Source organism: Salvia splendens, chromosome 11 (genome assembly GCF_004379255.2).
Source record: "Salvia splendens isolate huo1 chromosome 11, SspV2, whole genome shotgun sequence".
NCBI lineage: Eukaryota > Viridiplantae > Streptophyta > Magnoliopsida > Lamiales > Lamiaceae > Salvia > Salvia splendens.
The window spans coordinates 25,817,343-25,839,164 of record NC_056042.1 but is presented as its reverse complement, the minus strand read 5'-3'; the positions used below and the strand labels follow the sequence as shown (position 1 = coordinate 25,839,164).

At 36.1% G+C, this 21,822-nt stretch overlaps 4 protein-coding genes across 6 annotated transcripts; 1 reads left to right on the top strand and 3 right to left on the bottom strand.

The window, feature by feature from the left end:
• The first annotated feature begins 491 nt into the window (after positions 1-491).
• On the top strand, positions 492-2,192 carry LOC121754683 (putative pentatricopeptide repeat-containing protein At5g52630). The gene has a single exon (XM_042150001.1). It carries the CDS (start codon positions 492-494, stop codon positions 2,190-2,192), a length of 1,701 nt encoding a protein of 566 aa, XP_042005935.1.
• A 355-nt stretch (positions 2,193-2,547) lies between these two features.
• On the bottom strand, positions 2,548-3,137 carry LOC121754224 (mitochondrial import receptor subunit TOM9-2-like). Its single transcript, XM_042149601.1, has one exon. It carries the CDS (start codon positions 3,071-3,073, stop codon positions 2,783-2,785), a length of 291 nt encoding a protein of 96 aa, XP_042005535.1. The 5' UTR covers positions 3,074-3,137; the 3' UTR covers positions 2,548-2,782.
• A 1,493-nt stretch (positions 3,138-4,630) lies between these two features.
• On the bottom strand, positions 4,631-7,611 carry LOC121756306 (6,7-dimethyl-8-ribityllumazine synthase, chloroplastic-like). Its single transcript, XM_042151811.1, has 8 exons — positions 7,328-7,611; positions 7,039-7,151; positions 6,681-6,776; positions 6,043-6,138; positions 5,768-5,846; positions 5,593-5,639; positions 5,303-5,362; positions 4,631-4,884 (listed from the first exon to the last, which is right to left on the bottom strand). Exons 1-8 carry the CDS (start codon positions 7,512-7,514, stop codon positions 4,843-4,845), a joined length of 720 nt encoding a protein of 239 aa, XP_042007745.1. The 5' UTR covers positions 7,515-7,611; the 3' UTR covers positions 4,631-4,842.
• Positions 7,612-9,529: 1,918 nt separating this feature from the next.
• On the bottom strand, positions 9,530-15,961 carry LOC121753963 (pentatricopeptide repeat-containing protein At1g76280-like). 3 transcript variants are annotated; one of them, XM_042149273.1, is made up of 14 exons: positions 15,845-15,961; positions 15,680-15,743; positions 15,342-15,399; positions 15,004-15,218; positions 14,650-14,757; positions 14,301-14,483; positions 13,569-14,078; positions 13,206-13,301; positions 12,938-13,111; positions 12,372-12,599; positions 11,869-12,012; positions 11,593-11,781; positions 10,753-10,872; positions 9,530-10,372 (listed from the first exon to the last, which is right to left on the bottom strand). In XM_042149273.1, exons 1-14 carry the CDS (start codon positions 15,856-15,858, stop codon positions 9,974-9,976), a joined length of 2,502 nt encoding a protein of 833 aa, XP_042005207.1. In that variant the 5' UTR covers positions 15,859-15,961; the 3' UTR covers positions 9,530-9,973. The 3 variants fall into 3 exon arrangements, with proteins under 3 accessions (XP_042005207.1, XP_042005208.1, XP_042005209.1); XM_042149274.1 differs by having other exon boundaries at positions 15,004-15,185; XM_042149275.1 differs by lacking the exon at positions 15,845-15,961 and having other exon boundaries at positions 15,004-15,234; positions 15,680-15,734.
• Between the last annotated feature and the right edge of the window lie 5,861 nt (positions 15,962-21,822).

Sequence of the window (21,822 nt, the reverse complement as noted above, 5' to 3'; positions counted from 1 at the left end):
AAAACCAAGAAATATTGAAAGTTTCGTGTATTTATTTACAAATAACCTTCCTATTATTTAATTAATTCTTAATTAATATTCCCTCCGTCCCATGGTACTTGAGCAGTTTCTTTTCGGCACGGGATTTAAGAAATTTGTGTTTAATGAGTTAAATAAGTAGAAAAGAGAATAAAGTAAGAGAGATGAGAGAAAGTAAAGTAAGAGAAAGAATAAAATAAGTGTGACAAAAAAGGAAATTACTCAAGTAACTTGGGACGGATGGAATACTAATGTGTATATATATATAGAGGGATGTATTCATATAGCAGCCCAGCATCACCTAATTCTCGGCCCATTAAAAGGCCCAATAAGACTTAAAAACACAACAGCAGAAATGAAGTCTTAGCAAATGAGGTTCAAGCCCAACTAACAAACCCGACCCGTGTTCAAAAAGCTGACTCTGAGAACTGAGAATTAGCACCTTCTTCTTCTTCCCCATCGGAGAATGGAGAATGGGGAAGAAATGGAGAATGGCGAGAGCGATTGGAGATCCCCGCTGCGCACACGCACAAGCCATCAAGAAATGCGTGAGTCCCACTCCCCAAAACATATCTTTCTTCAACAACCTCATTACTCTCTACTCCAAATTCAACCTCCATTCCTCAGCTCTCCTCCTCTTCCACTCCATTCCCTCTCCCAACACCGTCACCTGGACTTCCATCATCTCCGCCTCCGCCGCCAACTCCCCCCTCTCCTGCTTCCTCCTCTTCCTCTCCATGCTCCGCCACCCTCTCCGCCCCCGCCCCAACTCCCACACTCTCTCCAATCTCCTCAAATCCTGCGCTTCCCTCTCCGATCACTCCATCGCTCCCCAGCTCCAATCCCTCTCTCTCAAGCTCTCACTGCACCGCCATCCCTTCGTCGCCTCCGCCTTCGTCTCCCTCTACTGCAAAACCCGGGATTTGGACGCCGCGCTCAAGGTGTTCGACGAAATGCCTCACCGGGACGAGGTGTGTTACGCCGCGCTCATCAACGGCCTGGCTCGGGCCGAGAGGTCCCTCGACGCGCTGCGCTGCTTTGTCGAGATGAAGAGGGAGGGCGTGGCTTCGACGGGTCACAGCCTCTCTGGCGCCATCTCGGCTGCTTCTAGGGTGGCCATGCTGGAGCAGTGCCTGATCATGCACGGCCATGCCGTGGTAGCCGGTTTTGATTCTCATGTATACGTGGCGACAGCGTTGATTGATGGATATGGCAAGTGCGGGGTCGTGGAAGAGGCGAGAGTTGTATTTGATGAGATGGGGACGGAGGTGAATCTGGTCGGGTGGAACGCCATGATGGCGGGGTACGCGCAGCAGGGGAGTCATGAGCATGCAGTTGAGCTCTTCGGGCTGATGGAGAGTCGAGGTATTGAGGCGGACGTGTTCAGTTTCTTGGCAATTCTCACAGCCTTCTACAATGCAGGGATGGTTGGGGAGATTGAGATTTGGTTGAATAGGATGAAAGAAGAGTATGGATTGGAGCCATTGATTGAGCACTACACATGCTTGGTTGGAGCAATGGGGAAAGCAGGGAGGTTGGAGGAGGCAGAGAGAGTGGCTCTGACGATGCCATACAAGCCCGATGCAGCTCTATGGCGTGTGCTGCTATCGATTTGTGCAGATCAAAGGAACCCTCAAGTGGCTCGGAGGATGAGCGAGAAGTTGCTGGAGATAAACCCCAACGACGACTCAGCCTATGTGATCTTGGCGAACGCATTTGCGGATGCTGAGGAGGCGAAGAAGGTGTGGACGATGATGAGGGACAATGGGGTGAGGAAGGAGGCCGGGAGTAGTTGGATCGAAGTGCGTGGGAGGACTCACGTGTTCTTAGCTGGGAGGGACGTGAAGCATCCGAGGAAGGATGAGATTGAGGCAAAGCTGGCAGAGTTGATATCGGAGAGTGAGAGACTAGGTTATGCGTTGAGCGAGGATGACAAGAGGAAGGAGATGCTTTGGTACCATAGCGAGAAGTTGGCCGTTGCGTTTGGGTTACTGAGTGGAGTGACACCAGAGGGGAAGGCGGTGAGGATTGTGAAGAACTTGAGGATCTGTAGGGATTGTCACGAGTTTTTCAAGTGTATTAGCAGGGCGATGAAGAGGGAGATCATAGTTAGAGATGCTCATAGGTATCATCGCTTTGTCAATGGAACTTGTAACTGTGGCGATTCATGGTGAAGAATACATTACACATTCATCCATCTCTTCCATTATGTTTGTTATGTTTTGTTTGGAAAGCTTAACAAAGAAGAGAAACAACTATTCCCATCTTCAATTTTTTACAACACAGGAATTGGTTGGAAAGAGACTGTATACATACAATATATTTATACTTCTATTCTATTAATCTATTATGCAAGAATCCCAAAATAAAAATTGCCAAAGTAAACTTGTAAGATCAACAAAGACCAATATCTTGCATAACTCTCTTTATATGTTGCAATTTGGAGAGTGGAACCAAAATTGAGCTTATCTTATCAACTGGCAGAGGCTCAAGCAACAAAAGATGAAAAGCACAATGAAGGTCATAAGATGATAACAGAACAAATTCTTCTGTTTAAGCAGAAAGCAACACAAAAACAAAGGCAACACAACATTTTTTTACAAATCTAAGATAATTGTGAAATTTTCATAGAAAATAATATCTGGATCGCAATTCAATCAACAGTAATCAAATACAGTAAAACATAAAAGCATTTAAACTAGAAGGGGATCTATCAACTGGAAACCCTAGATCCATGAAGGAGGGGTGTGAAAAAGGAATGAAATCACTGCGGTTGCTGCATAAAGGCAGGGGGGGCGCCGCCGAGGAGGGAGGCCTGCTGTAGCTCGGCCTCGTTGAACTGCGCCTCGCGATCCATCTCGATGATGAGGGGGATCCCTAGGATGATAACAGTGGTGCCCAGGATCCAGGCGGCCTTGCCGGTGCTCTTGAGGAGGCGCGTGGCCACGTACTTGGCGTCGGAGGCGGCGCTCTTCCCCTTCCTGACGAGGGAGTGATCGGAGATTCGCGATAGGATTCCGTCGTCGCTGGAGAGAGAGGGGCGTTTGGAAGCCATGTATGAATTTGGGGGGCGGTGGAAGCTTCTCTTTCTCTTTGAATCTAAAACCCTTTGCGTCAATTTAAACCCTCCTCCTGTTCATATTTTTTTAGCAAATAAAGAAAATATTAAATTCACAATATATGGAGTATATTAGATTAGATACAAAAAATTAAATTGACCAATTTGCCTATTCAATGAATTTATTCATTCACTGCCCCATTCCTTAATCATTTATTCATTATATTAATATGAATTCATATCATTTCTTATTTAAGAAACACACCCTTCATTGATTTATTATTTATGGGTTCTAACTTTTATTCTATCTTTTCTCCATTTTTTTATCTTAGAATTCATTTATCATAATTTAATTAAAATGTAAAATATGGAGTATTAAATCCTCAAATTACATTAATTGAATGTCTAAAAATACATAATTTTCATCCTAAAATTACATTTTATTGAAAGCGATAAACTACATAATCCAAATTGTAACCACACATTGTAGACAAAGTTTACCCAAATGTGTTCAACTAGCTCTTGTTGGAGTATATTGTGGGTGGCAAAATCGCGAGATGACTCACGATGGTGTAGGTATTTGCAGTATGGTGATGTTGCACCTTGACCTAAAACGATTACGAAACATGCTTGTAGAACTCTTAGGTGTTGTTCAACTGGTTTGTTATGGGAAACTCTAGAAATAAAACTTGATTAGAATTGTTACTGTATAATCCATATATATATGTGACAAAGTCGTGGTGTTCAGTTACCAAGACATAAAGCGAGATTTCAATGCTACATGACCTACGTCATAAAGTGGGATGTGCGCATTGACCAAATTGCCTTTTCTGAGAGCGTCGTATTTGGGGAAACTAATTTCACAAGGGTATAGTGGGGAATTCATCTCAATATCTTGACACGTAAAACGAGCCAAATATATAACCACCAAATGAGTAGAAATAAACCTATTTCCGTCCATATCCAACAAGGTGAACAACTTAACATTTTTTTGACATATTTCCTGGCAAAGAACGTGATTGTGGTCTTCTGGGCAAGAAAATGATTTCACAAAGGTCAGACACTTCAAATAGATACCAATGGCAACATAGTGATTCACGTTATGGTGCCAATTGTTGGCCGTGAACATCATCACCAGAGCTTTAACATGTAAAGCATCATTGAAGACGTTGGAATGGTGGATGTGCAAGAATGGTCCGCACGGATGGAAGAGGACTTGAAAAGAAGCTTAAGCGATGTTTGGAAGCTGAGAATGTATTAACCATCAAGTTAAGTAATATGGACTACTTATGAGTCTGTCCATATTTCTATCACAAAATTATGAGAAATCTATAACCAAGGCAAGTTATGCAAGACCATAACTAATGGTGTATTTGTAGTTTTATCGATGCATAATTATATCTAGATCAACATATAAAACCATAAATCAAAACATTTCCAGTTTGAAACTCACCTAATATAACTAGGATTTTATGGTGTAATTTGTCTCTGTTGTGGTTTATGAGTGTACAAAATTGTTAAATAGTGATAAAAATACAAGAACATACGGTACAATTTATGTGGATAACATCTCATTTATTATCAATTCCAAGCCTTGGAACTTTCAGGTCTCAATGAAATCAAATGGAAAAGTAGGGTAACATACTTGGATTATTATAGGTTCCTATCGATTCAAAGTTACCAAAAACTATTGTAACCGAAGCCTGCAAGTTGAAAGGTATTCCACAACACAACAAAGCCTCCTTGGGCGCAACGAGGAGCGCCCCTCAAAACTTCAGATGATGCTCAAACAAAGATGCCATCTCAATCTGCCAATGGAGATAGATAATAGATGAGAAACGTGCAAATCCAAGACTATGCTCACTTTGTCGACAATGCAAGTGCCATGGCTAAAACTGGAAAATGACAATGATCCTCATGCTGAAATTTTTCCGATAGGGAGAGTACATTGTGTTAGTAGACTACAAAAACCAATGCCGGTGAAATATTTAGAGGTTTATGTTAATCGTGCCATGGCTGATAGCAGCCTCGTGAAATGGAATGCAACTGTCACAAGATATATATGCAGTTTACTTAATACCTTTGTGTTTAGTATCTTATAAAAACAGAGAAGGCAGAGTTACTCAAGTATCAGTTATGATAATATCTTTACACAGGATAGTGCCATTTTGAATACGAACACACCAACGGGAGAAAATTAAGAAATGATACGTATAGTGAACTTACAGCGGTCAATGCAGTTTCAGAGCCCTTGTTTCCCGCCTTACCACCGGCTCGGTTTAAAGCCTGCAATCATTGTGGTATTGCTGTGTATGTTAATGGCTTTGGCAATGCAGAAAAAAAGAAAATAGATTTACATTTTCACGAACACAAAAGTTCTAAACAAAGCCTGCTCAAAAGCAAGATCAATAGCAATATAGCATAGAGCATCCTGAAACCGTTACCTTTGATTCTTAATTAATGTTAAAAAATGAAGTAGTAGGAAAAACACAGGTCAAATGAATCTAATAATCTACCTGGTCCATGTCATCACACGTCAGAACACCAAATATGCAAGGGACACCTGCGAGTTTCATGAAACAAAATCCCATATTTAAGAACCAGAATAGTTTGAAAGTTGAAATTACTAATATATTCCACATTTGGGTTAATTATTTAAACAATAAACAGGCCGAGCATGGACTCGACTACCTGAACTTAGACCAGCAGACAATACTCCAGAAGCAGCCGAATTCACAACAGCATCATAGTGGGATGTATCACCTCTAATCTGCCAGGTGAAAAATGGCACAATAAAAAATCTTTACTAATAGTGCGCACTACACACATTGTTGACACAAAAAGGTGTTTAGAATTTGATAGCCTCCACACTCCACAATTTAGTCATAACATATTAGCATGTACCGAAAACAAATTATGAGAATGCATTGAACTAGAGAAGCTATAACATGTGAAGAAAAGCTTACCACAGCCCCAATACACAAGACCGCTTGATATTTTCTTGATTTCCCAAGCTTCTCAGCAACTAGGCCGATTTCAAAGCTACCAGGAACCCATACAACCTAGTGCAAGATAATCAGAAGAATACATTTTCTTTAGCATGAGAGTTTCTAATTGAAAAAAAAGGATGATACTTCTACTCTGATAGGTTTGTCTTGACAGGTCAAATAAACAAAGAGGTAGTCCTGAACAAGACCTATCATGTATTCAATATTCTTCCTTTTTTTACTTCAGGTTTATCCACTCGTATTTTCTCCTTTTCAATGCCTATGCATGCCGTTATAGATAAGGAGAGACAATAACTTGCCGATAGACAGTTCATATTCCAATGAATAAGCAGCTTGGGTATTTCCACCCCTTCCCGTGAATGATGAATTAGTAGGAACATGAATAACTAGTTAGACGGATGCGATGATTTCACTCTGAAAGGAGTTTGGCATTCTAGTTGTTTAAATGCAATTAGTAACCAAACTGAGCATGTAAGAAAACAAATATTTGCCATTTAGACAGCCTAAAATCTTCATATTGACAAGCAGCCACTGCAGGGAGCATACTAAAACATAAAATTAAATCACAAAAACCGTAATGCAGCTAGATAACTAACATCAACATCTTCCTCTTTAACTGAGTATCTCTTGAAAGTATCCAAAGCTCCCTCCAAAAGTGGCCTGGTGACGATCTCATTGAAGCGTGCCACCACCTTCATACCCAAAGAAATAATCGTTGTTACAGAGAGAATAAAAACACAAATGCTTCCCCTCAAACCCCAAATTGCCAACCAAAAATGATGTCTTGATTTTGACAAAACACAGGAAAACAAATAAAAATAAGCAGCATGAGCATGTGCAATTAAGAATTAAACCGCAAACAAGAAAATTCCTAGAAAATTGCATCACCAAGACACAAGTTTACAAAACAATAAAAGCAAGACCCTAAATTTACAGTAGGGCAGCATCACAGACTATAGCAAAACGGAGGCCCTCTGCTGAGGTAAGCGATCCGGTCAAATGTCTAACAGCTGAAGTCTGTGAGAATGATTCTTTCTTTCCAGCCTTCTCATTCCATAATCCCAAACCTGTAAAAGATTAAAAAAAAATTAAAATAGCCAAAATTGAAAAACAAAGCATAATCTATTTGCCGAACTTCAATCGCATTTACAGTCATAGGCAATCGGGTCAAACATTAATGGGAGTCCATAGAAAAGTAAAAAAGGAAGAAATTCGGTGTGAAGAAGAAGAAAAAGAAAGAAACCTTTGTGAGTCTGGAGGGACGACGAAGAAAGGGGATAAGCAGTAGTTGCAGCTAGATTTGTTGATTTGTCGTTGTTGTAAAATGAAATGCAATTGCAGCGGAAGGGTGAAGAAGTGACAAGAGATTTTGCTGTAGTACGGACTGAATTTGGAGAGAGCAGGGATGAATTTGAAGCAAATGAAGCCATTTGCAGAAACTTGGATTGGGAAGCTGCAACAGCCGCAGTATCAGTTTTCGAAGTAGTTTAGGTTTAGTTAAGAATTTAGGCTTAGCTGAATCAGGCTATCCACGTTCCTTGTCTCAACAATATAGTCTAATCCATTAACTCTTTATGACCGCACCACACTTTTTACCACACTTTTTACCACATCTCTTAACTAAAAGACCACACCTGCAATCATCCATCTCTTAACCATCTCATCCCTTAACTACTCATTCAATTTCATTTTTTATTTTTATTTCTAACAAACTCAATTAATATTTCATTGAAATATTAAATTAATACTAATAATTCATAAAATCATTAAAAATCACAAAAATTACAACATCCGAAAATACAAAAAATACATAATTGAAATCCTAATATTACGATTTATTGAAATCCGCATAATCATGGAAAGTCATGCGTTGACCATGAATGGATTAAATTTGCTCAAAAGGATCAATGAATGGATTAAATTTGGGAGAAGAATAATGTTTTGAGAAGAAGAGTGTAGAGTGTTTGAGTGAGAATAGAGAGTTTTTTATGGTGGATAATTTGTGGGAATAATTTGATATTTATAGAAGTGATTGAGGGCTTAAAAAATATAAAAAAAATTACAATATTGGAAAAAATGGCTATAAACATCTAGTATTTTTGGGGAATTCTTTTTTCGAATTTTTTCGGAATGAAAAAAAAAACATTTTTCAACGGATATAAACGACATCCACTCGCGGGCCGGCGAGTGGGCGTCACGGCCGCATGGGAACTCGCCACGTGACCAACGCGCGTGGCGAGCCAGCTCGCCAACCTCCTCTTGGCGAGGGACACGAGACGAGACGGAGCACCCGCATCGCCGTCTCGATGCCATCTCGTCTTGCCGAGACGAGACCGAGCCCGCATCGAGACGGCGATGCGGATGCTCTCATATCACTTCTATTTTCTTTTGTCCTTTTTAATATTTTGATTTGCTTTCTATATTAGTACATCTTGGGGAGAATCCAAAATTTTAATGTTGTGTACCCAGATTATTGTTTAGATTATGGAGTATTTTTAGTATCATTATTATAGCTACAATATAAGCAATGTTGCAATAGAGGTTGATAGAGATGAATAATGACAAAAAAGTTAATCCCTCGGTCTCACTCTAGGTGGAGCATTTTTAATTCGGCACATGATTTTATACAGTGTTGTTTTGTGAATAAAGTAGAAAAAATAAAGTAAGAGAAATGAAATAAGTAGAAAGATTGATGTTTCTACATTTAGAAATGTGTCATTTAGAGTGAGACATCCCGAAAAGGAAAATGCGTCACTTAGAATGGGACGAAGTGAGTATTAGTGAATAATTAATCTAGAAATATACAACAATGAATATCGTAAAAAATAATATCGACATCAAAATAATCAACTTAGTGCATTCACAATAGGGCGTCAATCAATCAGCAGTCCGATGGAGCCTATTGCAGGAGAAGCACTGACCTAGCGGCGATCTTGCGACTACCGACCCAACGGCGCAGTTCGTTTTTTTCCCACCCCTACATATACTCCAATTCATTCCTGTCCATTTGTAGAATTTTTTATTATTTAATGAAATATGATTCATTTTTTTCTATGTTTTTTTGCTTTCACTTTATTCCGTTCTTGTTATTTTATGATAAACACCAACAATAAAAATAAACTATAAGAATAATGATGTTGAAATTGAGATATGCTGAGAATAGGCTAGATAATAAATGCTGACATGGCATAAAGAAAATTGGAGATGGGTTGTCCATTACTGTGAATGGCCTTATGCCGGTTAATATTAAATAAGTGAATTAAAAATAGATTTTACAAAAAAAAGGTTTAAAATTTAAGTTGTTGATATTAATATAATTACACATTTAAGCCCTTCTTGATATGAAGTGGAATGAGGTTAAAATAGAGGTTGGAATGAAATGAAGGCAACTACAACATATGATATGGTATTGAAAACAACAAACGACATTTTACTTTTCCAAGTATAACATTAAGAATATTTAGACTTGTATTAGAAAATAAATGTATCAAAATAGTAAACAAGGTGAGGCAACCATTTCGCCAGAAGGAAGCAAATCATCATCTTGGCTTCTATGATATTACAAAATGAGTTACAGAGCTGCAGAAACTACTTTTGCTTACCACAGTATACGCAGACAGGTAGGTTTTGTTAGTTGAAGAGTTGAATGGTCTAAAACAGCACGGTCTAGTCTGTCGGGGAGATCAGGCATGTCGGGAGTACCAAGAGCATCCACTTGATTCCCAGGAGCCTTATCCTCTAATTCTACAGAATACATCTCATGCAACTTGTATATATGTGTACCTGATTGTTTATCCAGCATCTCACCCAATGCAGAAAGATACAAATCCCCTTCTCTGTGTGATTTACAAGAAACGCACAAATATTTGCCAAAGAGATGCTCATTCTGTTAGCCACTGAGCCTAGCTGTATAATTACTGGAAAGCCTCTTTGCCCAAGGACTCTGATCTGGTAACCAAGATGGTGGTGATACAAGAATAGCGTACCATCTTAAATTCAGCAGGGAAACGACAAGATCGGGCGAGTCTTTGAAAACCCCAACTATTTCTGATTCAAGATCCGACCCTTCATCCAATATTAGATTCTCATACTTCAACCTGTACTCTTCGAGAATATCATCTTCTTCAGAAATCATTCTCAAACTCATGACTTGCAACGCTTCCATGGCAGTGCTGTGGAAGCCATTATCTGCATATGCAGAGAAGACATGGCGGCAGGTCGATGGATCTGGTCGGATTTTCAGCAGGTGCATCTTCTCTACAATCAGCTCAAGCACGCCAATTTTTCCCTAACAATTTAATTTTACAGGTTTAGAACAACCAATAAACAACTTTTTTTTAGGTACTATTCAGCTTTTGAATGACTTTCTATCAATCCAATCATGCTTGGTTCAAAAATTCAGAAAGCTCCTCTAAATATTATTGAAGGTGTTCATCAATGACCTCTATGTATGGATGAAAATTCATGTTCCATAAAATTAGTAGGCCATGTTCCACGGCCACCAAGTTCAGCAACAATAATATCATATTCAAACAAAAGCAACACAAGAACATTCACTAGATATTGTGAAGTGATAGTATTTCTTTATAGTCAGTGAACTCCTGATTACACCATATAAGTACAATTTCATCTATGCTATAAAACCACAAACTGGGTCAAGTAAATTACCTTTTGACTAGCTATTTTTAGAATAGCATTGTACAACAACAGATCGGGTTGAATTGCTTCTGAGATCGCCAGATCGAGTAGTCTAAATGCCTCACTGAATGCTTCACTCCTCGACAGGATCTGACACAAATAAGGGTTTTTTGTAGTAGCGTAAACTAAAATATTTCATCTGCCATTTACAGGTTCCAATTTCCCAAACGAGATGGTTCTACACAGACGATAAATGCACATACTATATATGTCCTGTATACTCTACATTCTGGATAACAAATTAAGAATAAAAGCTATTTGTCCAAGTAATATGTAATGTAAGCTAGACCTAGCAGAGAAAACTGAGTCAGCACCAAAAGACCACTATCTGAAATTAAAAACACAAATGCTAGATCTGCTGCAACGAACATGAAGAACTGTAAGTGCGTAACGAAACATATAAACGGGTTGCTTTCACGCCTTAAATGGCTAATGCATGTGCACGACCTCCCAATGGATACCTAGACCAAAATAATATCAGAGTGTCGCATCTTGCTGTCAAGTTCAATGCACGAGATTCTTCATTTAATATATGAGATTGGTTTTTGATATAACTTGCGCTCAAAAGTATTTGCATGGAATTAGTGGTCTCACAAAATACATGAGAGTATTCTCCCTATAGAAAGGAAAATTTTAAATGTAACAATGAATACCATAGAGAAAATGATGCCACCAAAAAGTGGAATACAAAAGTTTTGAAATGTAAAATAAGAATCAACAAGAAAAGGGCAAAGTAATTCCAACACTTATATTTCTATAGCACACACACTCAACAAAACTTTTGGATGAAAATAGAGCGTGGGAGAATACCTTCACCAGGCCTGTATAAATTACCACATTCATAGGTAAGCCATCACGGATCATCCTTGAGATCAGGGCACAAGCAGATGTATAGCAATTTATAATGCTACAGCAGTCAATCATGATACCATAAGTTGAAAGATTTGGTGAGAGTCCACACGAAATCATTTTCTTGAATATCTCAATTGCCATGTGACTCTAAAAAATGAAAATGAAATTCTATTATCAGTACTCTTGACACACATTTATATGAGAAAGCATCAAGCACTGACATACTATACTTACTTCCTTAGCCTCAACAAGAGAGTGCAAAAAAGTGTTATAAATCTGTACTCCAATATTTGTATTTCTATATACACACTGCTCCTCTGCAACGCGTATGTACTGGATCAGCTCATTGACCATTTTCTCCCTACCAAGAGCTTTCAGCTGCAGAAACCAGGACATTGTAAATAGTTAGGAATTCCATTGGAGTCAGCAAAATTATGGTCGACAGATGCAACACTAGATCTACAGAAGGATAATTCTCTATTCTCAGCATTCAAGTTCAAAACTTGAAACTCCTAAACAGAAAACAGTGGCAGGCCAGCCTGTCAAAATATACTATGGAACTCTTATAACACCACAAACTTGTATAAACTTTGACGCTCTGAATAAAGAGGATATGTCATCAAGTATTACTTATCCAATATAGACTTTATAAATGAGGAAAAATTGTTTGCTTCCTAGTTCAGAATTGTGCTGAAACTACCAAGAATCTTAATGGTGCATAATGATGCAACAGTTACCAGGTTTTGCAGTGAAAAAAGATTGTGCTGGATGCCATGCCTCGTCATATCCATTTCTATGGCCTTTATCCTTTTAGCAGCATCAGCTTGTGATACAAGATTTGGATCGTCATAAGGTGCATTGACGCTGCCAAATAATGAAAACAACAGCTCATATGTTCTGATATCTGGCTTAAGATTCTTATATTTCATTCGGGCCCATACCCTAATAGCTCGTTCAGGTTTATCCTGCAACATTATAGGGCACGTATAAGCAGAGGCGAGGTTTTGGCAGCCCAAAAATAGAAGTCTTCATCAGGATACTCCAAAACATGAATTAAGGAAGTAAATTAAGGAAACAAGAGTAACTGATTTTCCTACAATCTATGTAGTATGGATTTTCATTTTGAAAAATTCCCATTAGCTGGCTAAGAAACACTGAACAATGGGTATTTGTTTAATTGCATTGATGCGATCAATGTGATACTAAAACACATTCTACAATATTTTAGTAATGTTAAATTCATAGGCCAGTTCAATTTTCAATTGCATGATACTGATATGAATGAAGTACTGGGTCTACTCACCACTGTATCACATGCTTTCAGGAACTCATTGAAAATATTGACATGATTACATTTTGAAACTTGATCCAGAAATGTTTCAGCCAAGTCCAGTTGCAAACCCCTGCTGCAGCTAACAGATAGTGCAGCAAGAGTAGAATCAGAAGGCTTCATATTTTTCTGTCGCATGATATTTAACTGCAAAAGGCATGAAAATGCATGTATAATCATAAATCAACTATAAATACCACTACCCAGCCTCTAAAAGACATAACTGCAAAGATTATTTTACCACTTCCATGCCATCATGAAACGTCTTCACAGAAACCAATGCTCTTATGTAACCATTATAAGTACGAGAAGATGGTTCCAAGCCAAGAACTCGCATCTGAAAAGAGGAAATAAGCAGACCATAGGTCAACTATCAACCATATTTCTTTTACTTTTTTCCTATTTACTACCACATTCGCTCCCTCCCTATCTCCTATGAGGAATGCTTCACAGCTGACAGCACTACATACACATACTTAGAGAACCACTGGAGAATACTCAAAGTAATTCACACCATTCAATGTTTATTTCGAAAGATTACCCTCTTATACAACAAATTACATAAGACTTCTTGATTACAGATCAAGTAACAAACTTGTCATACCTGTAACATTAATTGCTCAGCAAACATAATATTCCGAGAATGAGCACAAGAGGAAATGATGTCATCGAAGGAGCACATTAATAATTTCATGACAGGTCCAGAGAAAGGCTGTTCTGACAAACTTATACCAGCACGTGAAACTCCTGTCTCTTGCATTCCAAATCTAGCCCCCTTAGTCGAATCATTTTCCTTGTTATACATGGGACTATAAGATACAGAAGTATCACTACTCCTAGTGTATCGATCCTGTGCCAAATCGTCACTGAAAGGGATAGGAACATCCAATCTTGAAATACACAACATTTGCTCATAAGTTGCTGTGGTACTAAATTTATGCTGGGAAGCTGCAGCAACCATTTTCTGCAACGCCATATAAGCAGACTCTAAATCTTTCAATCTTGTGAAAGCCCATACGAACTTCCGAAGAGTTATAATACTCAGAGAATAGTACTTAATACAATCCTTCCAAATTTCATGAACTGCTGAGAGGTTCTGCTGCAAGACTGCAAGCTGATAAAAAGACGTTTAAAAATAGTTTAAGCTTCCTACTTAATCACAATTGAATCCCAATATAATTTAGTTTATATCCCTCCAATTAACATTTCAAACTAATAATATCCCAGCATAATAATCCCAACATAATTATGTTACTCATAAAAAATGATCCAGTAAATGCAGCAGTGCTTATGTTGTAAAGCACTTGCCAACAAAATATAGTAGGATTCTGCATACCTTGAGAAGCTGAGAGTACGTAATAATGTCTTTGAGCATTCCTTCTTGCTCCATCAAATACAGGACTTCATTAGCATGATTTAAGCTATTCATTTGAACGGAGGCTTTTAACAAACAATTATACACTTGTAAAGTTGGCCATATTTCTGCATGTGCCCTTTGAACGCTCAGTATACTGAATGCCTGATGTTTTGAAAAATAAGAAGATATTATCCAGATCATCAATTAAATTCATGCAATTTCTATGACCTTATTACGATATAAAACTGATTAGATGCTTCTGCATGAAGTGAAACACAACCAAAAGATGGACATGAAACAACAGCAGAAGAGTACAACATGTGAATACCTCATCTAAATAGCCACCTTTACAGAGAGCCTTAATTGTAAATAAATAACATTTTCCACTCAATTTCACATCCTTCTCCACCATAAGTTTCCAAATTTCCATCGCAAACTGCAGAGGAAGATACATCAGTTTTCAATATGTTGAACCAGGAGATAATCCATCACACCATCTGACCATCCTCCCACCGTTCAGCATAGACACAGGCATCTATTTTTCTTTCTATATACCAGATCTTTTTTATATAAATCACTTTCGGGTCATAACAGTGAGAGACATAAGAAATGTCTCAAGAACTCAAGAAAGGCAGAAATGAAGGAGATGGGAAATACAAAGCGTCAGCGACAAGATTCCTACCAATGGATCAGGTGCACTCGCACAAAACTGAAGGATAGGAAGGAAAGAATGCACTTCCGATGCTCGATCTCCACTACCAAGCTCAGAAAGTAGATTAGAAGCTCTACTTCTTTGTCCCGAGTGAAGTGCATTAATTACTTCCTCCCCTAATTTTCTCGCAATCCGCTTTGTCAGCAGATATCCTTCACCGCCCAGATTTGCCATTAATATACTTTCTGTAATGCAGTACAGCTGAGAAACGATAAAAGACTTCTACTTCTGAGCATAGCTTAAGTGCTCAACAACATATGTATTCATCTTTGCAATCGTTTAAAAAATCAAGTATAACCGTCTCTTACCATCATTAGAGGTCCCAAAAGACCTCCCTCCTTGGACAAAGCCAGCCTCTTCCTTCCCCTGTTAACGATTACTTTTTATAGTTAAGCAGTGTTGAACAAGATGATCACTGCAGCTACATTTCACATTTAAATAAGCTAAACATCTTTCTTCAGCTATCAAGCTTCCAGCAATCCACATTTTTAGCCTAGGAAATGGATTTCTATAAAAAGACCAACTTATCTGAACTGAATTCTAACACAATAATCTTAATCTAATTAAAATTTTCCAATTTATCTCAGTAAATAATAACATGCAAAATTCACATAAAATTGCTAAATATTTAGATGAAAAAACGTACTATAGTATCAAATGCTTTCCATTCTCGAAACGAATTCTTCGTGCATTTTAGTCGGAAAAGCAGCCTGTTCAATTCAATTCCAGTTAGCATAAATTAGCAAATCAATAGAAATAATTAGCAATGCAATTTTTTACTGGGAGGAAACCTCCAGGAACGACGGCTCACCTCTTCGCCAACATCTCCCGGAGATTCTTCGGCCGAACCGCCACCGCCGCTGCCGCGTCAATTCTTTAATATTCGGAGAGAGATGTTGTTGGCGTCTTTACCGGCAGCAGTTTTCAGCTGGGCCGCTAGCAATGGGCCATTGAATACACGTGAAGGCCCATTATGAGGTGCGGACTAATTGGGTTTTACCAATTTCGTTGATCCTCTAAATTAACTTGGAAATTGTAATGGTGAATGAATGCTACCCTTGATTCTAAAATGTGGAGTAATATTTCCTGGTTGATTTAATCATTTCAAATTCACAATTAACTGTTAGCACGTAAACTAATACAATTAATACCGCTAGAGCAATATGTTTACTAGATTGGGATATTGTTTTATAAAGATAGAATTGAAACCTATCAATATTAAATAATTTAAATCAAGATATTTATATGGAAGTCAAAATTTAATAGTATATATTTATAAGAAACAATTTAAATGGAGATATTTATATGTTATCAAAAATTTGAAATACATATTCTAAGAAAGAGAAAGTGATTATCTATATGTTGAAATGTGCGTTTTTTGTACTGATATTCGTGGAATGGAATCTTAGGTCATGATACTTGTAGATTTGTTGAACTTTAGGAGACGTTCGATGTTCATTAAATTACCACAAATGGGGTCAAATCATGGCAAAAAAGCTGGTTCGGTGTTCCGTAGATAAATCTGCATGGCCCTCGATTTCCACTCCGGCCCGCACCGTTACGTTTGACTTTCGGAAGAGATGAATCATGCTGCCCACTTGATATTGGAAACCTCGTCCACTACCGTGCACAAGAATTGGTGGGGAGATTACCAAAGTGTCCCTCAAATTTTTGGGTTTCCCCTCATTAACACATTCGTCTGCATTTTGAGTTTTGCATTTGGGGATACTTTCTCTCACTACATTGCACTCCTTGGAAGTTGTTGAAGACCCGGTGGCCCACATATTTCCAGCGCTTCCAAACTGTCAACGAGTTCAAAAGTTGATCGGTATCGTTGTGTCTAATGTATACCCCCTTCCAACGTTCGTCAAATCTATTTTCTTTGATCTAAATGAGTTTTGAGTGTAGTTTCAAATCCGGTTGCTAAGTGGAGGGGCCATACTCCGACAAGGACAACATCTTGGGTATGGGTAATTCGAATGTTTCATTTTCGGTTTACCGTTTAAATCGACGGGAGGGGTATTGGAGGGAATTACAGAGCAGTGATAGGGACATATTCGTCAGACACCATGGACTTTGCTTGCGTGTTGTTAGCCAAATATGAATCACCAAAACGCCCACAACTATTTCCTACTTGGTGGGACCAGCCTGTTTTAATTAAGTCAACATTTATTTCTTACTTTTCCAAATAGGAAGAAGCGAGCTAGCCCTAATAGTTTATTGTTGTGTGTAGTGAAAACGGGCCAAAGTATGAAGAATTGATGCCAGGCAACTTTAAGGTTGAGTCCAGAGACTCCCACCCGACCAGGTAGGAGTTGAACGTTACCTCCGCATGACTAGGTCCGACCGGCGACCATCCATAGAACCCTACCCGATCAGGTAGTATTCAATATGTATGGCTCATGTGGTTGATCTGATAGTTCTCGTGGTTTAGTATTTAATCCATTGGCCATCAATTGAATAAACCTAGGCTTTTCTATAATACTTGAGATATGTGTATACTATGCCAGAAAGAACAATAATCAACACCTTAGCTAATAAGAATTGAGAAATATAGAGACAAAAAAAAGAATTGAATTTGCCTAGGCTTAAATTAGTCACGGCCTCACAAAGGTGAGATGAATAATAGTTGGATATGATGTAATTTTAGTATTATAAAAGTAGATCAAGATATATTGTTAAAGAATGAGCTTTTGAAAAAGAAGTAATCAAGCAAAATATTATAAAATAAACATGGCCTATGATCATAAATAACTATGACAACTGAATAATCCATAAAAATATTCAAAATAAATTAAAATGGTAATACAGATATAAACATGATAAGAAACTATTAATACAAAAGATTATACAATATATTATTATAAATATACAAATAAAAATAACAAAATATTGGAAACCGCAATTGACGTAATTATATTCTTATATACTCCCCTTAAAATTCAAACTCTTAAAACGAGAGAAAGAATATAAAGATCTCTGCTATCCAAACCCTTAAAAAGATGATCTCTACTATCCACTTCTACTCCCTCCATTCTTAAAAAAAATGACAAATTAATAAATGACATAATTTTTTAATTTTTTATGTTAGTGAATTGTGAAATTCACGTTAATAGTGGTGTATAATTGATTAAAAATTTTCCACATCTAAACTAATTAGTCTAATTTTGAGACCCAAAATGGTAGTAAAAGAGAACTTATCCTTAGTGCGTATATATACATCCAAAGATCCCATTCAAGTCTAATTAAAAACATACTGAATTTATAAATTTTTTTATTAAAAAAATTCCTAACTCAACTTTAGATTTATTTATTTTTGGATGTTGTCACAGACTCACAAATACCAATTTGTCCATACAGTTTCTCGATTTGGGATTTGTGAAAAAATCCAAAAGAGTAAATTTTGTGTATTATGGAAGTTCATTCATGTGCATGACTAAAGCTAAATAAGCTTTGTGATTTTAGGATAAGATTTAAGTTTATGGGTTATAAGTATAATGATACAAAATTCATGTATTTGCTGATAAATATTTGTGCTTATTTTAATTAAACAGAAAATTTACCAAATACCTCAATTAAAATAGTTCAAATATATATCACGATAATTTCTATGGACCAAGACCAACTACCTAAAAAAATATTGATGATATATAAGATAATATAATTAAGGTCTTAAAAAAGGAAAGAAAACAAAAGAAGCAAAACTAACTGGTACCTGATTTTTATTTTATAACGTTTTTGGCTCCTATAAATCACATTTTTGGTACCTTATACAATTTTCACCCCAAAATGCCCTCTAAACAAATACACTTTCTCATTTTTATTATACTCCCTCCGTCCCACAAGAATATACACTTTCTAATTTTGGAAATCATCTTCTTTCTACTTAGATGAGACTCATTCTCCACTAACAATAGTACTATATTTACTTTTTCTATCTACCTCTCTCTTACTTTACTAATTTTACATTAAAACCTGTGTCGAACCCAAAGTGCATATTCTTTGGGGACGGAGGGAGTAGATGATATTTTGGGCATACACAAAACTAGTACCAAAAGTGATGTTATAATATCTTGTCTCATTCTCCTCACTCTTTATACTATTATTATTAATCAATATTAATATTATTATTTTAATGTTACAAATTAATAATTAATTTATTTTTAATATTATTCAAATATACTTAATTAAAATTATGGGTATAATTATATTTAATTATTATTATAATAATATTATTGTTATAATACTAAAAACTAGTATTAATTAATAAATAATTATAGTATATTTATTTAAATTATGAATCATATAATATACTAGTATATAATAAAATGTGAGTGTGAATGAGTTAGTGGAATGTAGGGCGGGCCACTACCAAAAAATGTAAAAGTGAAAGATGACAACTTTTTAGGGACGGACGATAAAGGAAATAGGTGACAAATTTTCAGGGACGGAGGGAGTATTATTATTATTATTATTATTATTTTATATTAAATTAATAACTAATCAATATAATCTTAATAAAAGTTTTAAATTGTGAATTGTATTCATAATGATATAAACAATTGAATATTTTAGTTAGGTGTTTCAACCCTAAAAAAGTACTCCCTCCGTCCACGAATAAGAGTCTCGTTTTATCATTTTAGTCCGTACGCGAATAGGAGTCTCGGTTCACTTTTACCATAAATGGTAATAGGGTCTCACCTCCAACTAACTCATTCCACTCACATTTTATTTAAAATGAATATATATAAGTGGGACCCCTATTCCACTAACTTTTTTCAACCCACTTTTCTTAACATTTCTTAAAACTCGTGTTGCCAAAGAATGTGACTCCTAATGGCGGACGGTGGGAGTATAAAATAATTTAATTAAAATATTTAATTAATTTAATTAGTTTGAATAATTAATTTAATTAGGTGCTTTATTCTTGATTTTTATGAATGCAATTAGATGTATGTATAATACACTAAAAAAAGAAGAAAAAGAAAAAAAAAGAGGAAACATAAACTAAGGAGAAAAAAGAAAGAAGAAAGAAGAAATGAATATAAAATACTAAAAAGAAAGATGAAAATGAAGAAAAAGAAAGAAGAAGAAGAAGAAGAAACTAAAGAAGAAAAAAAAGAAATAACAAAGGAAGAAATAGAAATCACATGTTTGGTACCATTTTAATTGAAATCTTCAAAAACATCCTTCATAATCAAAAAATCATATGTTTGGTACCTAGGGTTATTTTTGTCATGAGGTACCAAAATTGATACTCCCTCCGTTCCACAGCAATAGAGGCATTTCATTTTGAGCACTCGTTTTGAAAAAAATGATAATAAATGGTTAAAGTAGAGAAATAGTAAAGTAAGATAGAAAATAGTATAAAGAAGAGTATTATCTACTGTATTCTCTATCTTACTTTACTATTTCTCTATTTTAACCATTTATTATCATTTATGTAGTTCAATCTTCGTAGAAAAATGATTTATGACTTTATCCGAGAATATCCAGCCAGTGCAAAATTATGTTTCAAGAGCGTGAACTTTCAAAACACCCGTTCCCGTTGGCCGCTTAGAAAAGTTAGGAAATGTTTTAAAATACTGTTTCCAACATACTCCTTGAAAAACATGAACTATTATCTCCTTATTAATTCTGAAAAAATGAACTTTCTATTTTTTTAATATTTAAATAATATATTATCCCTAGAGGAATGAGGAATGATATGTTGCATACTTTACGTGAGCTCCTTATGTGAGCACCATTATCGTTTGACGCATGTTTAACGTTGTTCGTTTCGATTTATATATTTAATTTGATTCTAATACATTAAAAAATGTTATTGAAGTTTTTAATTTCAAAAAATTCAAAAAAATCAAAGTTCGATTTGCTCATTTTCTCTATAATTTCAAATAAATTAATAAACGAGCAAATCGAGCTTTGATTTTTATGAATTTTGTGAAATTAAAAACTTCAATAATATTTTTTAATGGATTAGAATCAAACTAAATATATAAATCGAAACGAACAACGTTAAACGTGCGTCAAACGATAGTGGTGCTTATATAAGGAGCTCACATAAGGCATGTAGCATATCATTCCTCATTATCTATATACATAATTTTATTTACAACTTATACTATTACACTATATTACTGATAATGTGGAGGCCACTCTCCGCTAATATTCAACTTACACTATCCTTTATTTCTCTCATTTTTATCTTATCAATTATATATAAAATCAGTGTCAAATCAAATATTTATAATTTTAAGGGAGAAAGAGAGTAATATTTATTTATATATAACTTTCATCAAGAGTGTCTTAATTAGTAGTAGGAGGAGTAGCAGTAATTTAATTTCTCTACTGTATAATGTATTCCTCTTAAATAGAGTAAAAAATAGTGGTCCCACATTGAAATGTTTTTAAGTACCATTAATCATATATTTATAGGATATATGCTTTAATATAACAAAAAACTTCAAAAAATTATTACGCATTTTGAATTTGACATCTAATATCATAACTTAAGTAGTAGTTGAATTTTTTTTACTGATGACAAAATCCAATTGCATTAAAATGAGAGATAAGTTGATAACCATACTGGCTTCTAGAGACTTTGTAATAATATCACTATCATTTTTTAGTGGTAACCATATCTTATGTCGTGTAACAACAAATGAAATACCATCTAATTTGTCTTTGATAAGAAAAATTCAACAACTATTTAAGTTCATGATATTAGACTCCAATATCACTATATTTATTTATATACTTCATCAAAAAGTGTCTTAATTAGTTAATTTA